The sequence below is a fragment of the Maylandia zebra genome, linkage group LG3 (assembly GCF_041146795.1).
Source record: "Maylandia zebra isolate NMK-2024a linkage group LG3, Mzebra_GT3a, whole genome shotgun sequence".
Classification (NCBI taxonomy): Eukaryota; Metazoa; Chordata; class Actinopteri; order Cichliformes; family Cichlidae; genus Maylandia; species Maylandia zebra.
In genome coordinates, this window is record NC_135169.1 from 34,622,624 (window position 1) to 34,637,979 (window position 15,356).

General features: G+C 39.6%; 1 protein-coding gene and 3 long non-coding RNA genes across 6 annotated transcripts; 3 read left to right on the forward strand and 1 right to left on the reverse strand.

Moving 5' to 3' along the window:
- Positions 1–78: 78 nt before the first annotated feature.
- Positions 79–4,240, forward strand: LOC143416504 (uncharacterized). 3 transcript variants are annotated; one of them, XR_013096885.1, is made up of 4 exons: positions 95–184; positions 2,172–2,301; positions 3,117–3,212; positions 3,811–4,240. It is a non-coding gene; the product is annotated as an uncharacterized LOC143416504 (long non-coding RNA). The 3 variants fall into 3 exon arrangements; XR_013096886.1 differs by lacking the exon at positions 95–184 and adding an exon at positions 308–1,021; XR_013096887.1 differs by lacking the exon at positions 2,172–2,301 and having other exon boundaries at positions 79–184; positions 3,811–4,238.
- Positions 4,241–8,635: 4,395 nt separating this feature from the next.
- On the forward strand, positions 8,636–9,758 carry LOC143416505 (uncharacterized). The gene is made up of 2 exons (XR_013096888.1): positions 8,636–8,803; positions 9,207–9,758. It is a non-coding gene; the product is annotated as an uncharacterized LOC143416505 (long non-coding RNA).
- Positions 9,759–10,173: 415 nt separating this feature from the next.
- Positions 10,174–13,873, reverse strand: LOC101470051 (uncharacterized). The gene is made up of 6 exons (XM_014409168.3): positions 13,800–13,873; positions 13,441–13,555; positions 12,460–12,554; positions 12,244–12,344; positions 11,234–11,389; positions 10,174–11,163 (listed from the first exon to the last, which is right to left on the reverse strand). Exons 2-6 carry the CDS (start codon positions 13,476–13,478, stop codon positions 10,708–10,710), a joined length of 846 nt encoding a protein of 281 aa, XP_014264654.2. The 5' UTR covers positions 13,479–13,555; positions 13,800–13,873; the 3' UTR covers positions 10,174–10,707.
- LOC105941180 (uncharacterized) lies at positions 13,100–15,292 on the forward strand. The gene is made up of 3 exons (XR_001167806.5): positions 13,100–13,219; positions 13,929–14,103; positions 14,678–15,292. It is a non-coding gene; the product is annotated as an uncharacterized LOC105941180 (long non-coding RNA).
- Positions 15,293–15,356: the final 64 nt, after the last annotated feature.

Below are 15,356 nucleotides of genomic sequence, written 5' to 3' on the forward strand. Positions count from 1 at the left end.
GTAACGCAAAGTCAGAGCATAAAAATCGTTAGCAGTGGAATCGGAGCAGCAGATGTAACCTGAGTTGTTACCTGTGTAGCAGCAAAGGCGGAGGCAAGTACATCGGCGCTCTGTCTGCGGGACACACTGGATACATGTAATAGACATCTGGCACGTTGATGAACGGAGCAACACCCGAATCTTGGTGAGGTGAACACAAAGGTGTGGTCCGGTTGAACATCTGGCTTGGCTTTTATTGTCACTGCGCACTATCTGTTCACGGTAGTATATCCAGCGGTCGACTAAGAATCGTGTTGTTCTGCGGTGAATATGAGCAGCGATACTCCTCCCTCCCTCCCATCTCTTTCTTTCTCCCACTGTGTGTGTGTGTGTGTGTGTGTTTTCAGGGCCGCACCTCTGTAGTTGGTAAAATTCGAGTTTAGCCTTGCCTGCTGGTTTTTACGACGAGTCCTGATTTTATTAAAAAAAAATTTTCATTATTTAATTTCATTCATTAGTGTTCATTTTGAGAACTAATTCTAAGTTTCGAGATTGAACTCGAAATAGTTGAAAATCAAAAATGAAAAAAGTCGAAATACCTTTTTTGATTTATTTTTTAATCGTTTCGAGTCAAACCACCTCCTCAGTGCTGCTACATATCCTACAGCATGCCTGGTGTAGATGAGTTAGTTAGACAACTTAATCAGCTCTCTTTTTGTGTCTTGTGTTACAACATACACTCTCTTTACTGCACGAGCGTGCAGACAATACAGGAAGTAAGAAATAGCACAATATATGCTATATATACATACATATAAGTCACTTACTGATAAATATCTGAATAACAAAGAAAGAAATAAGAGTATGTGCAAAAAGGGTGTGGCTATTACAGTATGCAGTGTGTTAGGTGGATGAGGTGTACAGGGAGATGGCCACAGGCGGGAATCCAACTTCCTTACACCAGCACCAGCTGTTGGAAATACCCAGGAGTCTTTATAATTCCACTTTGGCCTGGTAGGCTTTTACCTCCTCACCAGAGAAGGTAAACAAAGATGACTCTGTTTAACCTTATATCTGGTTGCCATGCAATGTAAATAGATCTTCCCTCCCCCTGGTTGTGTTACACCAGAGCCATAACTTTAAAGAAATGGAAATGCTAAGATGTTGGATGCATTAGTGTAAATTCAGTGGATTCAGTGATCTACTGAATCCTTTCAGTAGCATGATAGCACTGTGATTTGGTTTGATCCTTAATTGTTATTGTTTGTTCTTATTTGAATGTCTAGAGAAAATCACACATCCATCCATTCACCTCATTGCCATAATAAACCTTTAAGAATAGCTTTCTGGATCTTGTCTTTAAATATGCACACCACATCAGACGTTCTGTGAGTCAGCACAACCAACACCAGTGTCGTTCCTTCATTGACATCCCCACATAACACAGGGTTAACCTATTGTATAAGGTAGCTGGGATAGAGTTGAATTCCTGGCCTGAATTGTTATCTCAGGATATGTTCACTAAAACAGTGGAGTATGAAGTCGTCTGATTGCAAGAACATTAAAAGATGAACAGACACCACATTGGCATAGATCATCAATAATAACGACATATATTGGCCATGTCCACAGCTGGACTGGCCATTGGGCATACTGGGCATTTGCCCGGTGGGCCGATGGTGATTTTTCGTTTTTATGGGCCAGTGTTGTTGTTGTTGTTGTCTATAATGGTACAAACAATGAAAGGTGGTGGACTGGCCAATTGGTCATGAACGACTCTGGGATGGACCAATTATAGCCGAGGAGGTCGGATGCACCTTCCTCCTTGCTTAGGCAATGACTCTAAAAGCAATCTTGTCACAGACAAACAGAATAACATGGTATTGAGGTGAAAAGGAACACAATTTGTTCCGTACTTCAGCTAGAATAAAAAAAACACACACAAAGCTGGCGTTATTCTGTGTTTTTATGCTGCACAGCTGCCTCTCCTTCTCTCATTCTCTCCCCTCCCTCTTCTGTTGCTACTTCAATCATGAAACTGATCAATGATCAGCTGATCGGCTTTTCTCTCTTGTTTGTTTATCACCCACTTTGCACCAGAAAGAGGAAGCCAGCAGATTTCACGCTGAACAACAGCAGCGCGTTTAAGCTTGATCAGCTGTTGTTATAATTTATTTAATATTACTTTCTAGGACCAGCTGATGTTTGCTGGAGCCACAGCTGTAAAGCTGCTGGTCATGATGTTGGTTTGGTTATCTGGTGAGAGGGAAACGTGAAGATGAAACCAGGAGATGTCCTTACTGAATCATCAGAGCTGAACAGGTGATGGACAAACAGGTTTACCTTTTAGGTGACATGAATGAGTTGAAGTTATGAACTATTTCTGGGAGACAAATAACACCAGGATCCTTTTCTAAGTAGCTGACAGCTGGTAACTGTGCAGGGGCGGGTCTAGCAAAGTTATGCCAGGGGGCCAGGTAGAGCATTAACAGGGAAAGGGGACAAAAATAAATACTTTTCTTCCTTATTCTCATTTAAAATGTCTCGCTTTTAATAAATAATTATCTGAATCTTTCAACCAAAGTGGTCATCTGATGTAAAATGTATAGAAATCATTCATTCATACCGACAAGATAGTGTACGTCACTGTCACAACAGCGTTTGTTTTCATTCAAAGGCTCTATGGCTTTTCCTATAATACCTGGTCTCTAGTCAAAATGCCTGGGCTGATTTTTTGTCCCAGTCCAGTCCTGGGTTTGTCCATTCAGCTGATGGAAACTATCCACCCTACAGTGTAAACATAATGTGTGGCAAAAGTAAACCATGCGATTTCTTATAACTCGATTTAAAACGATAGTGAAACTAAATTAGATGTGGAACTTCCCTAACAGTCCAAACACATCTGTTGGTGTGGCTTTTTGATAAAGTCACGATTGTAGGCTCATATAAGCTGCTGCTGCTAGTCTTTGTGAACAGCTATTTGGGACAACCCACCTAAAAGGAAAAAGCCATCTCAATTATAAATTCAGCCCACGCCCATTCTGACTTTAACATAACCTGAAGGAGCTCGTACCGCTCACACACGATCCAGACAAACAAAATGTGCAAGTTTAGCTTGTCTGTTCTCTCACCGGCAGGGGAGATGGGGATTCTTAAGTTAAACCCCTCCAAGAAGCAGCGGAAGACGGTCAGTGACCTGAAGAAAGGAGCGCTGAAGCTGTTTCCCAAGAAAGGTAAGCCTAAAACCCAAAACAGATCAAAAAGAAAAATTACTTCTTGAGTGATCACATGGCTCTATCGTAAGCCTACATTCAAATGTCTTTGTCTATTTTATGAATCTTTTAAATTATATATTTAAAAAAAAAACTACATGAAGTGTTTAATTTTATTGGTAATAATAATATAATTAAGAATGATTTAGTTTGGCGTCATAGTTATGTGAGGTATTTGTGTAGCACAATAATGCAACACACCAACTTCAACCACACATTCAAGTGGACATCTCAGTCTGAGTAAACATGTGAGCTCAAGCCAGCTCAGACAGGCTGTGTTAACAGATATGACCACAATTACAAACACGTTTCCTGTGTACTGTGTTGCTGTTTCAGTAAGTCGCACAAACTGTGTTGTTGAGGTTTTGTTTTTTACAGTTGAATTAAATGTTTTTCACACTTAGTTTAGTTTTAGTTGAGCAGTGGCCACAGTCATGTGCTGTCTGAGTGCAACTTAAAGATAACAACCTTCAGTCGTGTTCAGGAAACATGATATAATTATTTGTCACATCTTTATTTACTTAGTGAGGTTCGTCTCTCTCCTGCGTTGTGTGTGTAGGATATCTTCTGGGTGAAATCCGGCTGGTTGTCGCAGGGAAACCGCTGGATGATGAATCTGCATCTCTGTCTGAATATAGGATCAAACCCTCGTCTGTGGTGCAGATGGTGGCGAAGGTCCACGGTGGCTGATCATCACTGATGCACTCGACTGCATCCACAAGACTCACAGCAGGACTGAAATATGAGACACCAAAGGACAAAATCCATCATCTTTGGCTCTTTCAAGACTTTTCCCATACCTGCTTAGAGTTCAGCACTAATTAATTATGATGAGCTGTAAATGATGAATAATTAGGATGTAATAATGTATTTTGTGTTTATTTCCCTGCTAAGCTGTGTAACTTGCTATTTGTTGGTATATCAAAAATAACTATGAATGTATATCATTTGAGATATTTTTCCATCTTATTCAATAATAAAAAAAAATTTTCTTTTTTTACAGTTTGTGTTCTGAAAACTAATCTCAATAGTCCATGTATACTACAGATTCCACACTGCTACACGCAGGCATTAAAAATCTGTTTGTTTCTAATAGGCACCACCTATCACTGCTCTAATTCACATACCTGATATACAGAGTAATATGAAGAAGAGGTGGCTGGTGGCTAAAGGTGAAAATGCAAACCGTGGGGTATATTCTGTCTGCTTGGGATCGGAACAGCATCCAGCTACAGCTCAGGACCGCTTCCTCATCAGTCTCTGCCATGACACCCAGCCACAGTTTCCTTTTGGACTGTTGGGTGCTGCCTTTAGATTGCAGTTGCTGTTAGGCAATATTATTACCACACCAGTTTCTGCTGGTGGCTTATGCAGTATAGCAGTTCATCTACTAATCAGAAGGCTGGTGGTTCAACCCAAAGCAGACATAAATTTCCACTATTACCTACAGTGCATAAAATGAAGCTTTTGAGGCCTCACGGTCCTCTGATGTGAACATAAATGAAATCTGTGGGAGGATCCTAAACATGTTGATCTGTCTTTAACTGGGCAGACCTCATATCATAGTAAAGCCATTTTTTACTTGCACAAATATATATTTTTGCCACTTTGCTGTTGTTTTGATTCTGTTGTCTTCAACACACTTCTCAATATGGCTTGGGTTTTCCCCTCGCGGCACCCTGACATTTGTTGCCTTTGTTTCCTTGATTGCGGCATCTACATTGAATCCTTTTTCATTACTCAGCTCATGCCGCACTCAGCTTTGTCATTCTGTGACTCTCTTTCCTCACTGCAGTCCCAAAACAACCCTTCTCTCTGCTGTAGCAGATTCTCAGTCCCTCTCTTTCAGCTGTCCTTTCAGTTTTCTCTGAATTATCACCATTCACCTGGTATCCTTCTCAGGTTTAGAATGAGCAGTAAACACAGAAGCTGTTGTCTGCACACACCAGGAAATGCCCTAGATTGTTTTTTATTTATTCGTTATCACTTTCGGTTTCTCTCCACCAGCTACGAAAACTCACGCAACTGCAGATTAGCAGTCAGGATTATTTTGTACATTTTATTTTATGTAATCAGTGTTAGTTCTGCAGCGAGTCCAGGTTTAATATCTTATTTTGTGCATTTACTGGTTTTATCACTCCACTTTTGGAACCTTGCACCATGTAGCCAAAGTTGTGGAAAGTACCCGATCTACCAATCAGCTTCACTGGGCTGGCTTATCAACTGGATTTATTGTCTTGTTTGGAGAGATTGAAATGGTTATTGTGTTACTTTTGCCATTGTGGTGTTATGAATGTGTATCAAACTGGATAAAAAAATGATATAATAATAAGATTATTGATGAATCCACTCATACCTATCATTTGGCACGACAACCAGGATGTGAAACAGCAAAAAAACCAAACCAAACATTGTTCTGGTTACATAACACACATTGGTGCGGGTGTATTAGGTAGTTTCCAGTTTTCATCTCAATGACAGCATCATGCCTGATAAAGTGATTCAACTCGAAATTATGATGAGCATTATTTATATGTTTGAAAGTTATTTTAATTTTCTGGTTTACGCGTCATCTTCAGTTCCATATTTAAATCTTAGTGCATATTTTCTGTAATATCCTTGATTCTGCTGAAATGTTCTTCTTTGTGCCACTTAACCAGCATTTAGGATAAAGGTGGATCTGTGGGGAATTTTATCCGCAACCTATTCATGCCGGGAAAACAAGGCTTTAATTATGGCTTTAAATAACTGAAACTAAGTAAAATATACTATCTCATGGAATTAAACTGAAATGAAGGAATGCATACATAAAGTATATGCAGGTTCAACCATATTTCAGATTTATGAATAAATGAAAAGTTTCAGACTTGTTATGGTCCTTGTGACTTAAACTAAAAGCAGTATAGGCAAAAAAAAATCACATGTGACAGCAAAATATCTCACCAACAAAGCCAATAATGATTACATATGCCAAATCTGACCTCATGTTATAACCAGAGAAGGACATGAAACACAGTATGGGAAATTACGTTACACGCAAAGAAAACAAAGCTCCAGCAGGCTGCTGTCTTTTTCCATCATTTCTTCTGCCTAACAGGTATAGAGGTCTGTTTGGCGGCCCACACACTGGAGCATTGTGCAGATATTTGACTTGTTGTCACGCATTCAGTCTTCAGGCACACAAAACAAAACTTCACCTTACATTGAGGACAAACAAAGAGATTTGCAATGTGTCTGGCTGTGTCCCAACACTAAGCCACAGGTGAGTAAGGCATGGATGGAGGGACATGGACTCCCTTCACAGATTCAAAGGCAGTACTTTTAGAGCAGGGGTGCCCAATCCCGGTCCTCGAGAGCTACCGTCCTGCAGCTTTTAGATGCATCCTTGTTCCCACACACCTGAATCAAGTGAATGGCTTGTTATCAGGCCTTTGCCAAACATGATGGCATGCTGAAGAGATCAAACCATTTGATTCAGCTGTGTTGGAGTAGGGATGCATCTAAAAGCTGCAGGATAGTAGCTCTCGAGGACCGGGATTGGGCACCCCTGTTTTAGAGACTGACTGCAGAGGTCGTGGATGCTTCCCTCAGATAATTCCAGCAGAATTCTGTATCATTTCTTAACGTATCATCTAATGAAACTGAATATTTATTTGCATGTTTCAGAACTGCATTGCAAGAATGTTAGTACGATGCCTCATACATAGAGCTCCGTGGTTTTAATCCACCAGTCTGGAGTTTTTATGTTCTCCCTGCTACTCAAAAATCTGGCTTCCTTCCAGAGTCCACTGACATGCATGACTGTAAATGGGTTTTAGGTGTGCCCTGGCCTGTCCAACCTTAATGAGAAACACATGGGTAACAGCATGATCAGGGACAAAAAGAAAGATTAAACAATAATAAATAAAAAAATTTAAAATTTTGTTCAGTTACATTCATATGTAAGAATGAAAAGCTCCATAGTTCAGCCATCTGTTCCCTTCCACTTATTCAATTCAGGGTCCCCAGCAAAACTGGAGTGAAACGCAGGATAGACATAAACAAAGCACCAGCCTGTCGCAGGCCAGCCTGAAGGTGGATTCGGACCAGGACGTTCTTACAACACACCACCATCTCTCTGTATAAACAACTGTACATTTTCTACTGTATTGTGGTGAGCATTTGTTACAAAGGGCCTTTCAGCATTTTAAAAGACGTGACTGAGAGATGAGGGTAGAGGATGCGCTCTCTGGTGCGCAGTTTCCTATCGTTAGAAAACCTCCATCCTCCAAAATATTAAAACAATAACCAGGCAGTCCGATCTAATATGCACATCAACAATGTAGTTATTAGACCACATCGTGCTTTACCTGAGCAGCAGAGCTGTGACTGATCCACTTACGATGTGGACATTATCACAGCGAGACTCGAGTAGCAGTTGTTGAAATGACGTGAACAGCGGTGAACTGAGAAGACTTGTGTGGGCTGGAGTCTATTTACTGAAGCAGTGGAGTACCATATCTTCAAATGCCTGGAAATAAGATTATTATAGGCTACCAAACGCAGCGACAGATACAACATTAAAGGATGTGCAGACGTGATATATGGATAAATAAAATCCTGTAAGCGACACTAAGCCCGCTGTTTCAAAGCGAATGTCTGATCGATTGGCAGAAAAACTGCTGACCACACGGTGAAGGTGAATAATCACGTGATTTCTTCTAAATCAAAGACGAGAGACGCCAGACTCCCCTGACACACCGACACTCCATTACTTATCTGATAGCTTCACTACTATCGGCAGAACTGCGCAACTGCAACATCTGCGCAATTACCGTTTTATAATTCTGAAACGATATTATTATATTGAGATATAAGTGATAGAAAAAGCAGATTTACAGACTGTTTTTAATAATATGGTTTAACACGAACAAGATAAAGAACAGTTTACTTGTGTAACTCATATCCACACGTGACCCGCAGACTCATTTAAAGACTAACGCAAAGCTCTTGGTTTAGGTTTGCTTTGTAAATCATAAGGAGACCATATGCAGTGTTTTAGATTAAAGTCACTGTGATTCACAGGAGATAATATTGAATTAACCTGTGCAGTGATTCCAAAGAGTCGGTCAACTCGATATGAGTCCAATTCAAATACAACAACAACTTTCACTCTTATATTTCTGTTACTCCCTCACACTGTAATCGATTAGTTGTAGGCCGATTTAGTTGGATTAAGTGTCAATAACATCCACATTATTTTATTCTCATAAATAAACAAATAAATAAATGGCATGTTTACATTACTGTTTCCTTCTTAAAGCGAAACAACCCATTTCAGACGCATGTTTCCGGGTCTGCTGTATAAAAATTTAGCGTAACTGCGCATAACATTCAGACGGAGACAGTGAAAGGAGCTCGCAGCTTCCCCCACACGATGTGTCGATATGATGTCGCTGTTGTCTCGCCTTCAGGCGGGATGAAAACAGTCAGCGTGTACTCCAAACAGCTGCCCGTGCAACAACCGACGGTGGGCCAGCTGAGGAAGGAAGCGCTCAAAGCGTTTTCCACAGGTAGGCGAACCTAAAATAAGATTTGAAAAAATAAAAATAAACACTGTAGCAATCTGTTACACAACAAAACAATACATTTAAATCATGCTGCGTATTTTTTTGTGATTTGTATGTTTAAAATTATTTTTAGAATTACGATCAGTTCAGTTGTCAGTTGTTGAAACATTATAAACGTGGAACTGACGAGGCTGGTCCACAACCTGGAGACTGTCCGGAAGCATAGACAGTGAAAGTGTTACTAACTGAACTGCTGTTCTCTGCGATGCGGCTTTAACAGAGGCATTTAAATAAGTCCAGTATTTTAATGCCCGCGTTAAAACCTTTAATGCGGAGACATGTAGCCTGTTTATTTATTCTAAGGCTTGCGGAGTAACTTTCTGTTTTTCTTGTGTTCCATGTGTAGAGAAATATTTGGGTGAAATCCGTCTGGTCGTTGAAGGAAACCCACTGGATGACGACTCTGCGTCGTTGTCAGACTGTAAAATCAAGCCCAACTCTGTTGTGCAGATGGTGACCAAGGTTCACGGAGGCTGACTGAGCTCCATCGTCGAGCTCCAACCGTTTAACACAGACCAAGGACAAAAATGCTTTTGTACGCTGTTAAACCTGTGCAGTTATTTCGAGCTGTTTCTCAGGGTGTAAACAATTCATTAGCTACTTTTTTCTTTTTTCTCTTTTTCTTTTATTTTTGTTGATAAATTGTGTGGGACACCAATAACAAATGTAAGGGTGCACACACCGGGGAAATTAAATGCTCCACCTCATGGGCTTCTGTGCTCAGAGCCAAAGATTATAAATAATAAATCAATCATGTGGCAATATTATTAGCCACATGATAACCACCAAGAAATGAGAAAATGTAAAGGCACACAGAACAACCTCAAGAAAGTAAATCATGTACTGATTTTTATCATTTGTGCTTTTGTGATGTAAATAAAAACAAACATATACCACTGTACTTGTCATGGACTGGATTGCACTTTTAGATTAGTTAGTTGCAAGTTACGCAAGAAGTAAAATTCTGATTTGCTTTGTAACCTATTTCTTCAGACTGTCAGAGAGTCAGAGTCAGACTGTCATGTATATTATGTAAAATGATACATAAAAGCCTGATACTCATGATAAAGGCCCGTCATGTACAGTGATTTGTATTTGAGACATTTAAGGACTTTTCGCCCAATTTCCACCAACTGGAAATTATATGTAAGTGAATAAAAAATGTTTAAAAATCATTTAATCTCCATAAAATAATTCAAATACTGGAATCAAACTGAAACAAACTGAAACTGTAAATATTTTTTTTAAAAACCCAAAGAGATTATTTCCTTAATTAAAACAAAAACTGGTATCACCTACCCAGCACAACATGATAAATGACAACATTTTGACAATTTATTTAAATGAGCTGCATGTTTTACATCTTAACTTTTGTTTTAACCCAACAAGGTTTTACAAAAAGAAAGAACGTGGGATTAACTTCACATTTAAAATGTATTTTTGAGATTTTACAAATCAGGCATAATACAATTGTAAAGTTCACATCTGGTAGGAAATTTCTCATCAACAAACTACAACATTTCTTTAGCATTATATTACATGATATATTATTACAGATAAATGCCAACCACAGGTTTCTATGAAACATGTTTATTTCCTGACTGGTTGACAAGTGGATACTGGAAGTAGCTTAACCATGCAGACCTAGTATAAGTTCAGTGACCTGGCAATCTCCAGTCAGAGTGAAATTCTGGGAATTGTTGACTGGTTTCTGGCAGTTGCTAGGTAAATGTGGGAGCAAAAAGTTATTTTTTTTAATATAATTATGATATAGTTTAAAGTGCATCAACTCCAAGGCACTTTCACACCAAAACAAAGTGAAGTTTGATGGCCTTGTGTTGTTACTATTATTTCTTCTGCCATACAGGTATCGATGTCTGTCTGGGAGCTACACCACTAGAGCAAGGTGCAGAAATGCCACTTGTTGTGGTGCATTCGGTGAAGATCTTCAGGCACACAAAGCAGAACTTCACCTTGCAACGAGGACAAACAAGAGATTTACAATGCCTCTTGCTGTGCTCCAACAGCAACCCACAGGTGGGACAGGCACGGACAGAGGGACACCCGTGGACTCCCTTCACTGAATCAAAGATGATATCTGGGCATTCTTTTAGCGTCTTTAGTGACTGGTTGCAGCAGCCACGATTTCCACAGCGGTCTTTCCGAGGCCGTGCACCTTTCCACTCCTTCAAACACTGCCAGCAGAATTCAAAGGTCTGTCCTTTTACTGATGTGCACACTTTACAGAGGACATTCAAATCTGATCCATTCTCTCTCGTCACAGCGGATCCGCATCCAGGACACTACAAGAGAATGACATTTAACAATAATAACAAATTTACAGTAAATATAATATGTTAATGAGACACTTACAAATCGGGTGATAAGCATCTGCCTGGCAGCGTTGAATTCCAGGGTTTTTCTGAAGTACTCGGTTTCTTGAGGGTCCAGAAGAGCCATTTTACAAACCTCTGCCAAAGTCCACTCAGCACTGCAACCAAACGCACCACACACAAACCTGCTGTCACCCTTTATTGAAATAATGAGACGTAAAAGGATTATTAGACTCACATGTTGGAAACAAAACACAAAACAATTTGATGAGCTGGATTTTTGTTGTTTCAGTTAAACTCACATTAATCAATAAATACCATATTGTGGGTAAGACATGCTCTGTAATTCATTAACTTATTAGCTAATAAAAGAAATTATATTTATCATTAGCAAAATTTTTCTTGTAGCTAATACCTGCATTGCTAGATATGCAGTGGTTTGATAAAACACTGAAAATGTCACAGCTGGACAAGGTGTAAGTCATTGCACTGAAATCTAAAGTATATGATAAAAATAACAGGTTTCAGGTTAATATTTTTGATACAGGCTTTTACAGCATTCATTAGGTGCTCATCTAGTTTTTGGTACTTTTGTTTCCAAAGACTTGTGAGATGCAAAAGAATAAGGAAACAAAAGTGGCTGTAAGGTTGTTTAGAAGAGCACGGTTTATCAGTCTCTTAGATGTGTGATTTCTTGAAGTGCTTCACAGGTGCTGATTGAACACGAGGTGATTATAGGCCCTAAAATGTTGTGTACACACTGTTGAGTGATGTGTCTGCAGACCAAGTAAAGAGCGCTTGCTGTGTATTGTGTTTAAAACAAGATGTGATAATAGATCAGGTATTATTTTCATCACTTACACATGTGTGTGCTTGTATGTTGTGGTAGGATTAAAAATATTATCAAGATTAATTTAATATCTAATTTATCCCAAAATCAGAAACCTGGTACCACGCCCGATGCCTTCTGCTTTTATTTATTTAGGTACACTGTTATTTATGCTGACTTTATTTTATCTATTTTAACAAAGTCAACCTTTAGTGGCCTACCTGCTCCAACAACCTGCGACACCAGTTGGTGAGAGAGGTCGGGGTCACAGCGTGACCACAGGACATCTGAGCTCTGAGAGATTTGAAGCCTTCACACAAAACTGAGAACAATCACACACAAATTCAAGAATAAATGTTTTGTGACGTTGGTTAAAATGATTTTCACCGTTATTATTGTAATTATTCTCATTATTGCTGCACCCAAGTAATACTTACAGTCCAAATCATCCTCTCTATCGACAAATTTAAATGTCAGGTCGAGAGGGTTGTAACACTTCTCCTGTTTTGTTAAAGTATTTGAGGCCATCAGTCTGCGAAACAGTAACAGAGCACAGTGTCACTTCAAAGAGACAACCCCCCCCCCTCCGAATTTGAGCTGTGTGTGTGTGTGTGTGTGTGTGTGTGTGTGTGTGTGTGTGTGTGTGTGTGTGTGCGTGTGAGTGTGTGTGTGTGTGTGATTTCGGAGTGGGAATGGGCCAAAAAAACTACAAAAAAAGGCATTGAGATATTGAAGCAGGTTTTAATCAGATTGGTTGTTGCTGGGTTATTTCTCAATTACACTGAAATGTCGCATATCATAATTTAAAGCCACACTTCGGCTTTTAGTAAGATCCTTGGATCTTAATGACGTCTCTCCAGCTCTTTGATTTCTCCCTCCTCAACAGCACCCCTGCAGATAATATCTCTGTTCTTTTGACATATTTTGTGCATCTATTTTTAGTTCTTTTTTATTTTTCGGTTTCAGTTTCTCAGCTCCATCTTTTCAGAACTTTTTTCCACACTAAACTCGAGCGCCGGAGCGCGCAGGGAAGGTAGGGGAGGTCCCGGTTGCGTAAAGATATTTTATTGGACGACACAGTGTCGATAATGAAAATGAACGAATAGGCTGCTCACTCTTCGGGGGCCCTTGAACTGATCCATCGCCCTGCCTGTGAAATTCCCTGTGTGCCAAATTACCACTCCAGCCCTGGTAACAGTAAGTTCTGAACTTTCAGTACTATGTTTTTAATCACAGGCTTTATGTTTTAGGATCACTGTGACGTCAGACCGTCAGACTCTAAATGATCGAAGTAAAGAGCGAACTCTCCGGTCCGCACTTTCTAACCATGACAAAAAGTCGTTACCAGTGAAATCAGAGTATTGAACATGTAACCAAAAGTAACACGCGCATGAGTGAGTGAATACGCTGAGTGTTACCTGTGCGGGAGACCGGCCAGGTAGGTGAATAAGGCCATCGTCGATCCTGCTGCGGGACACGCACGGTGCAGTCAACAGACGTGTGGCGCCGCGATGAGCCTAGTAACAGCTGACTCTGAGTGACGTCGACACAAACGTGTGGCCGGATTTGTTTATTATATACAGTTTAATGTGCAAGCTATTAATAAAACATTAAAAGGTGAACAGACAGCAGGCCTATGAATAAACAACAATGACGACAAACTATCAAACCAACAAAGTGAACCCAACATCACGTTAAAATTAATCATAAAGAAAGAAAGTGATTTCTTTTAACTCTAAGAAAATGATAGCGAAACTAAATTAGATATAGAACTTACCTAACATTGGATTCCTAAAGGATCTTTTCGTATGTTTGTCTGATAAAGCGTTTGTTATGAGGTGAACAACTATTTAGAGACAGCCCATCTCAGTGACTAATACACTCTGAACTCACCTGACTTTAACAGAAACCGAAGGAGCTCTTCAGACTCACACACCAGACAAACACAATGTGCAAGTACAGCTTGTCCGTCCGCTCACCTGCAGGTGAGTTGGGGGTTATCAAATTAAATCACTCCAAAAAGCAGCAGAAGACCGTGAAAGACTTGAAGATGAAAGCAGCGCAACTGTTTCCAAAGAAAGGTAAGCCCAAAAACTCAAAACATATCAAAAGAGAAACTATAAAGAGAAGAAATAGTAGTGAAGCTATGTGTCGAGCGATCGTGTTGCAATCTAATGAAAATCAAGTGACACAAATGACACAGACTCATTCAAATGTCCTCATTTATTTCAAGAATCTTATATCTTTTTTAAACTGTATCAAGTGTTTATTGTCAAAAATCTTTCGGTTCAGTTTGGTGTTCATTATGTTCCGTGTCAGTTTCAGTTTGTTTTGTTGTTATGTGAGGTTTTTGTGTCGTGCAAAAATCACGAAGCACAATAATACGACACAACTTCAAACACACATTCAACTGGATAGCTCACTGTTATTGTGTTTTCGTCGCACAAACTGTGAGAGCACACTTTGGTTTATAAAGCGGGTGAAATAAATGTTTTTCACACTAAGTTTAGTTTTAGTTGAGCAGTGGCCACAGCCATGTGCTGTCTGAGTGCAACTTAAAAATAACAACCTTCAGTGGTGTTCAGAGACATGATATAATTATTTGAGACATGTTTAAATATTTAGTGAGGTTCTCGCTCTCCTGTGTGTGTGTAGGATATCTTATGGCTGAATTCCGGCTGATTGTCTCAGGAAAGCCGCTGGACGATGACTCTGCATCTCTGTCGGAGTATGGGATCAAACCCTCGTCTGTGGTGCAGATGGTGGCGAAGGTCCACGGAGGCTGACAGATATCATCATCGATGAACTTAACTCCACCCAAAAGATTCACCTCAGGACTGGAATGTGATACACCAAAGGACGCAATGCATCATCTTTGCTAGCTGGGACTGTGTCATCTTTGATCTTTGGTTCTCTTCTACACTTTTGTATCCTCCTTTAGATTTTAAGACTTTTATCATACCTATATAGACTTCAGCACTAATTTATTATCACAAGTTGTAAATGATGCACAAATGGGGCATAATAACATTTCTTTTTTTTATTTCTCTTTTTGTTTCGTTGCTAGCCTGTGTAACTTACTAGTAGTTGAAATACCAAAAGCTGACAACAAATGTACGGTTACGCAGCAGCCCCATGAATATCAATGTTCCTAAAAAAAAGTGATGAAATCATTGGTTAATATTTAGTTATCTTGACTTTCCAGCTGATTCTCATAAATGCTCTGCTTTCATCTTGTTTAAAAATAAATGCAATGATTGTTGAATTTAACCCATTGTGCTCATTTGTAGCTCTGTATATTTATTCTTGGGTTCTTGTTGAGTAGCCTTGCTTT

What these genes read in the sequence shown, in the direction of transcription:
- LOC101470051 (XM_014409168.3), bottom strand. Translation starts at nt 13,478, where the DNA reads ATGGCCTTATTCACCTACCTGGCCGGTCTCCCGCACAG. An exon ending in TAGAGAGGATGATTTGGACT is followed by an intron (nt 12,345 to 12,459) that starts GTAAGTATTACT and finishes GATTGTTCTCAG; the next exon opens with TTTTGTGTGAAGGCTTCAAA. An exon ending in AGATGCTTATCACCCGATTT is followed by an intron (nt 11,164 to 11,233) that starts GTAAGTGTCTCA and finishes ATTCTCTTGTAG; the next exon opens with TGTCCTGGATGCGGATCCGC.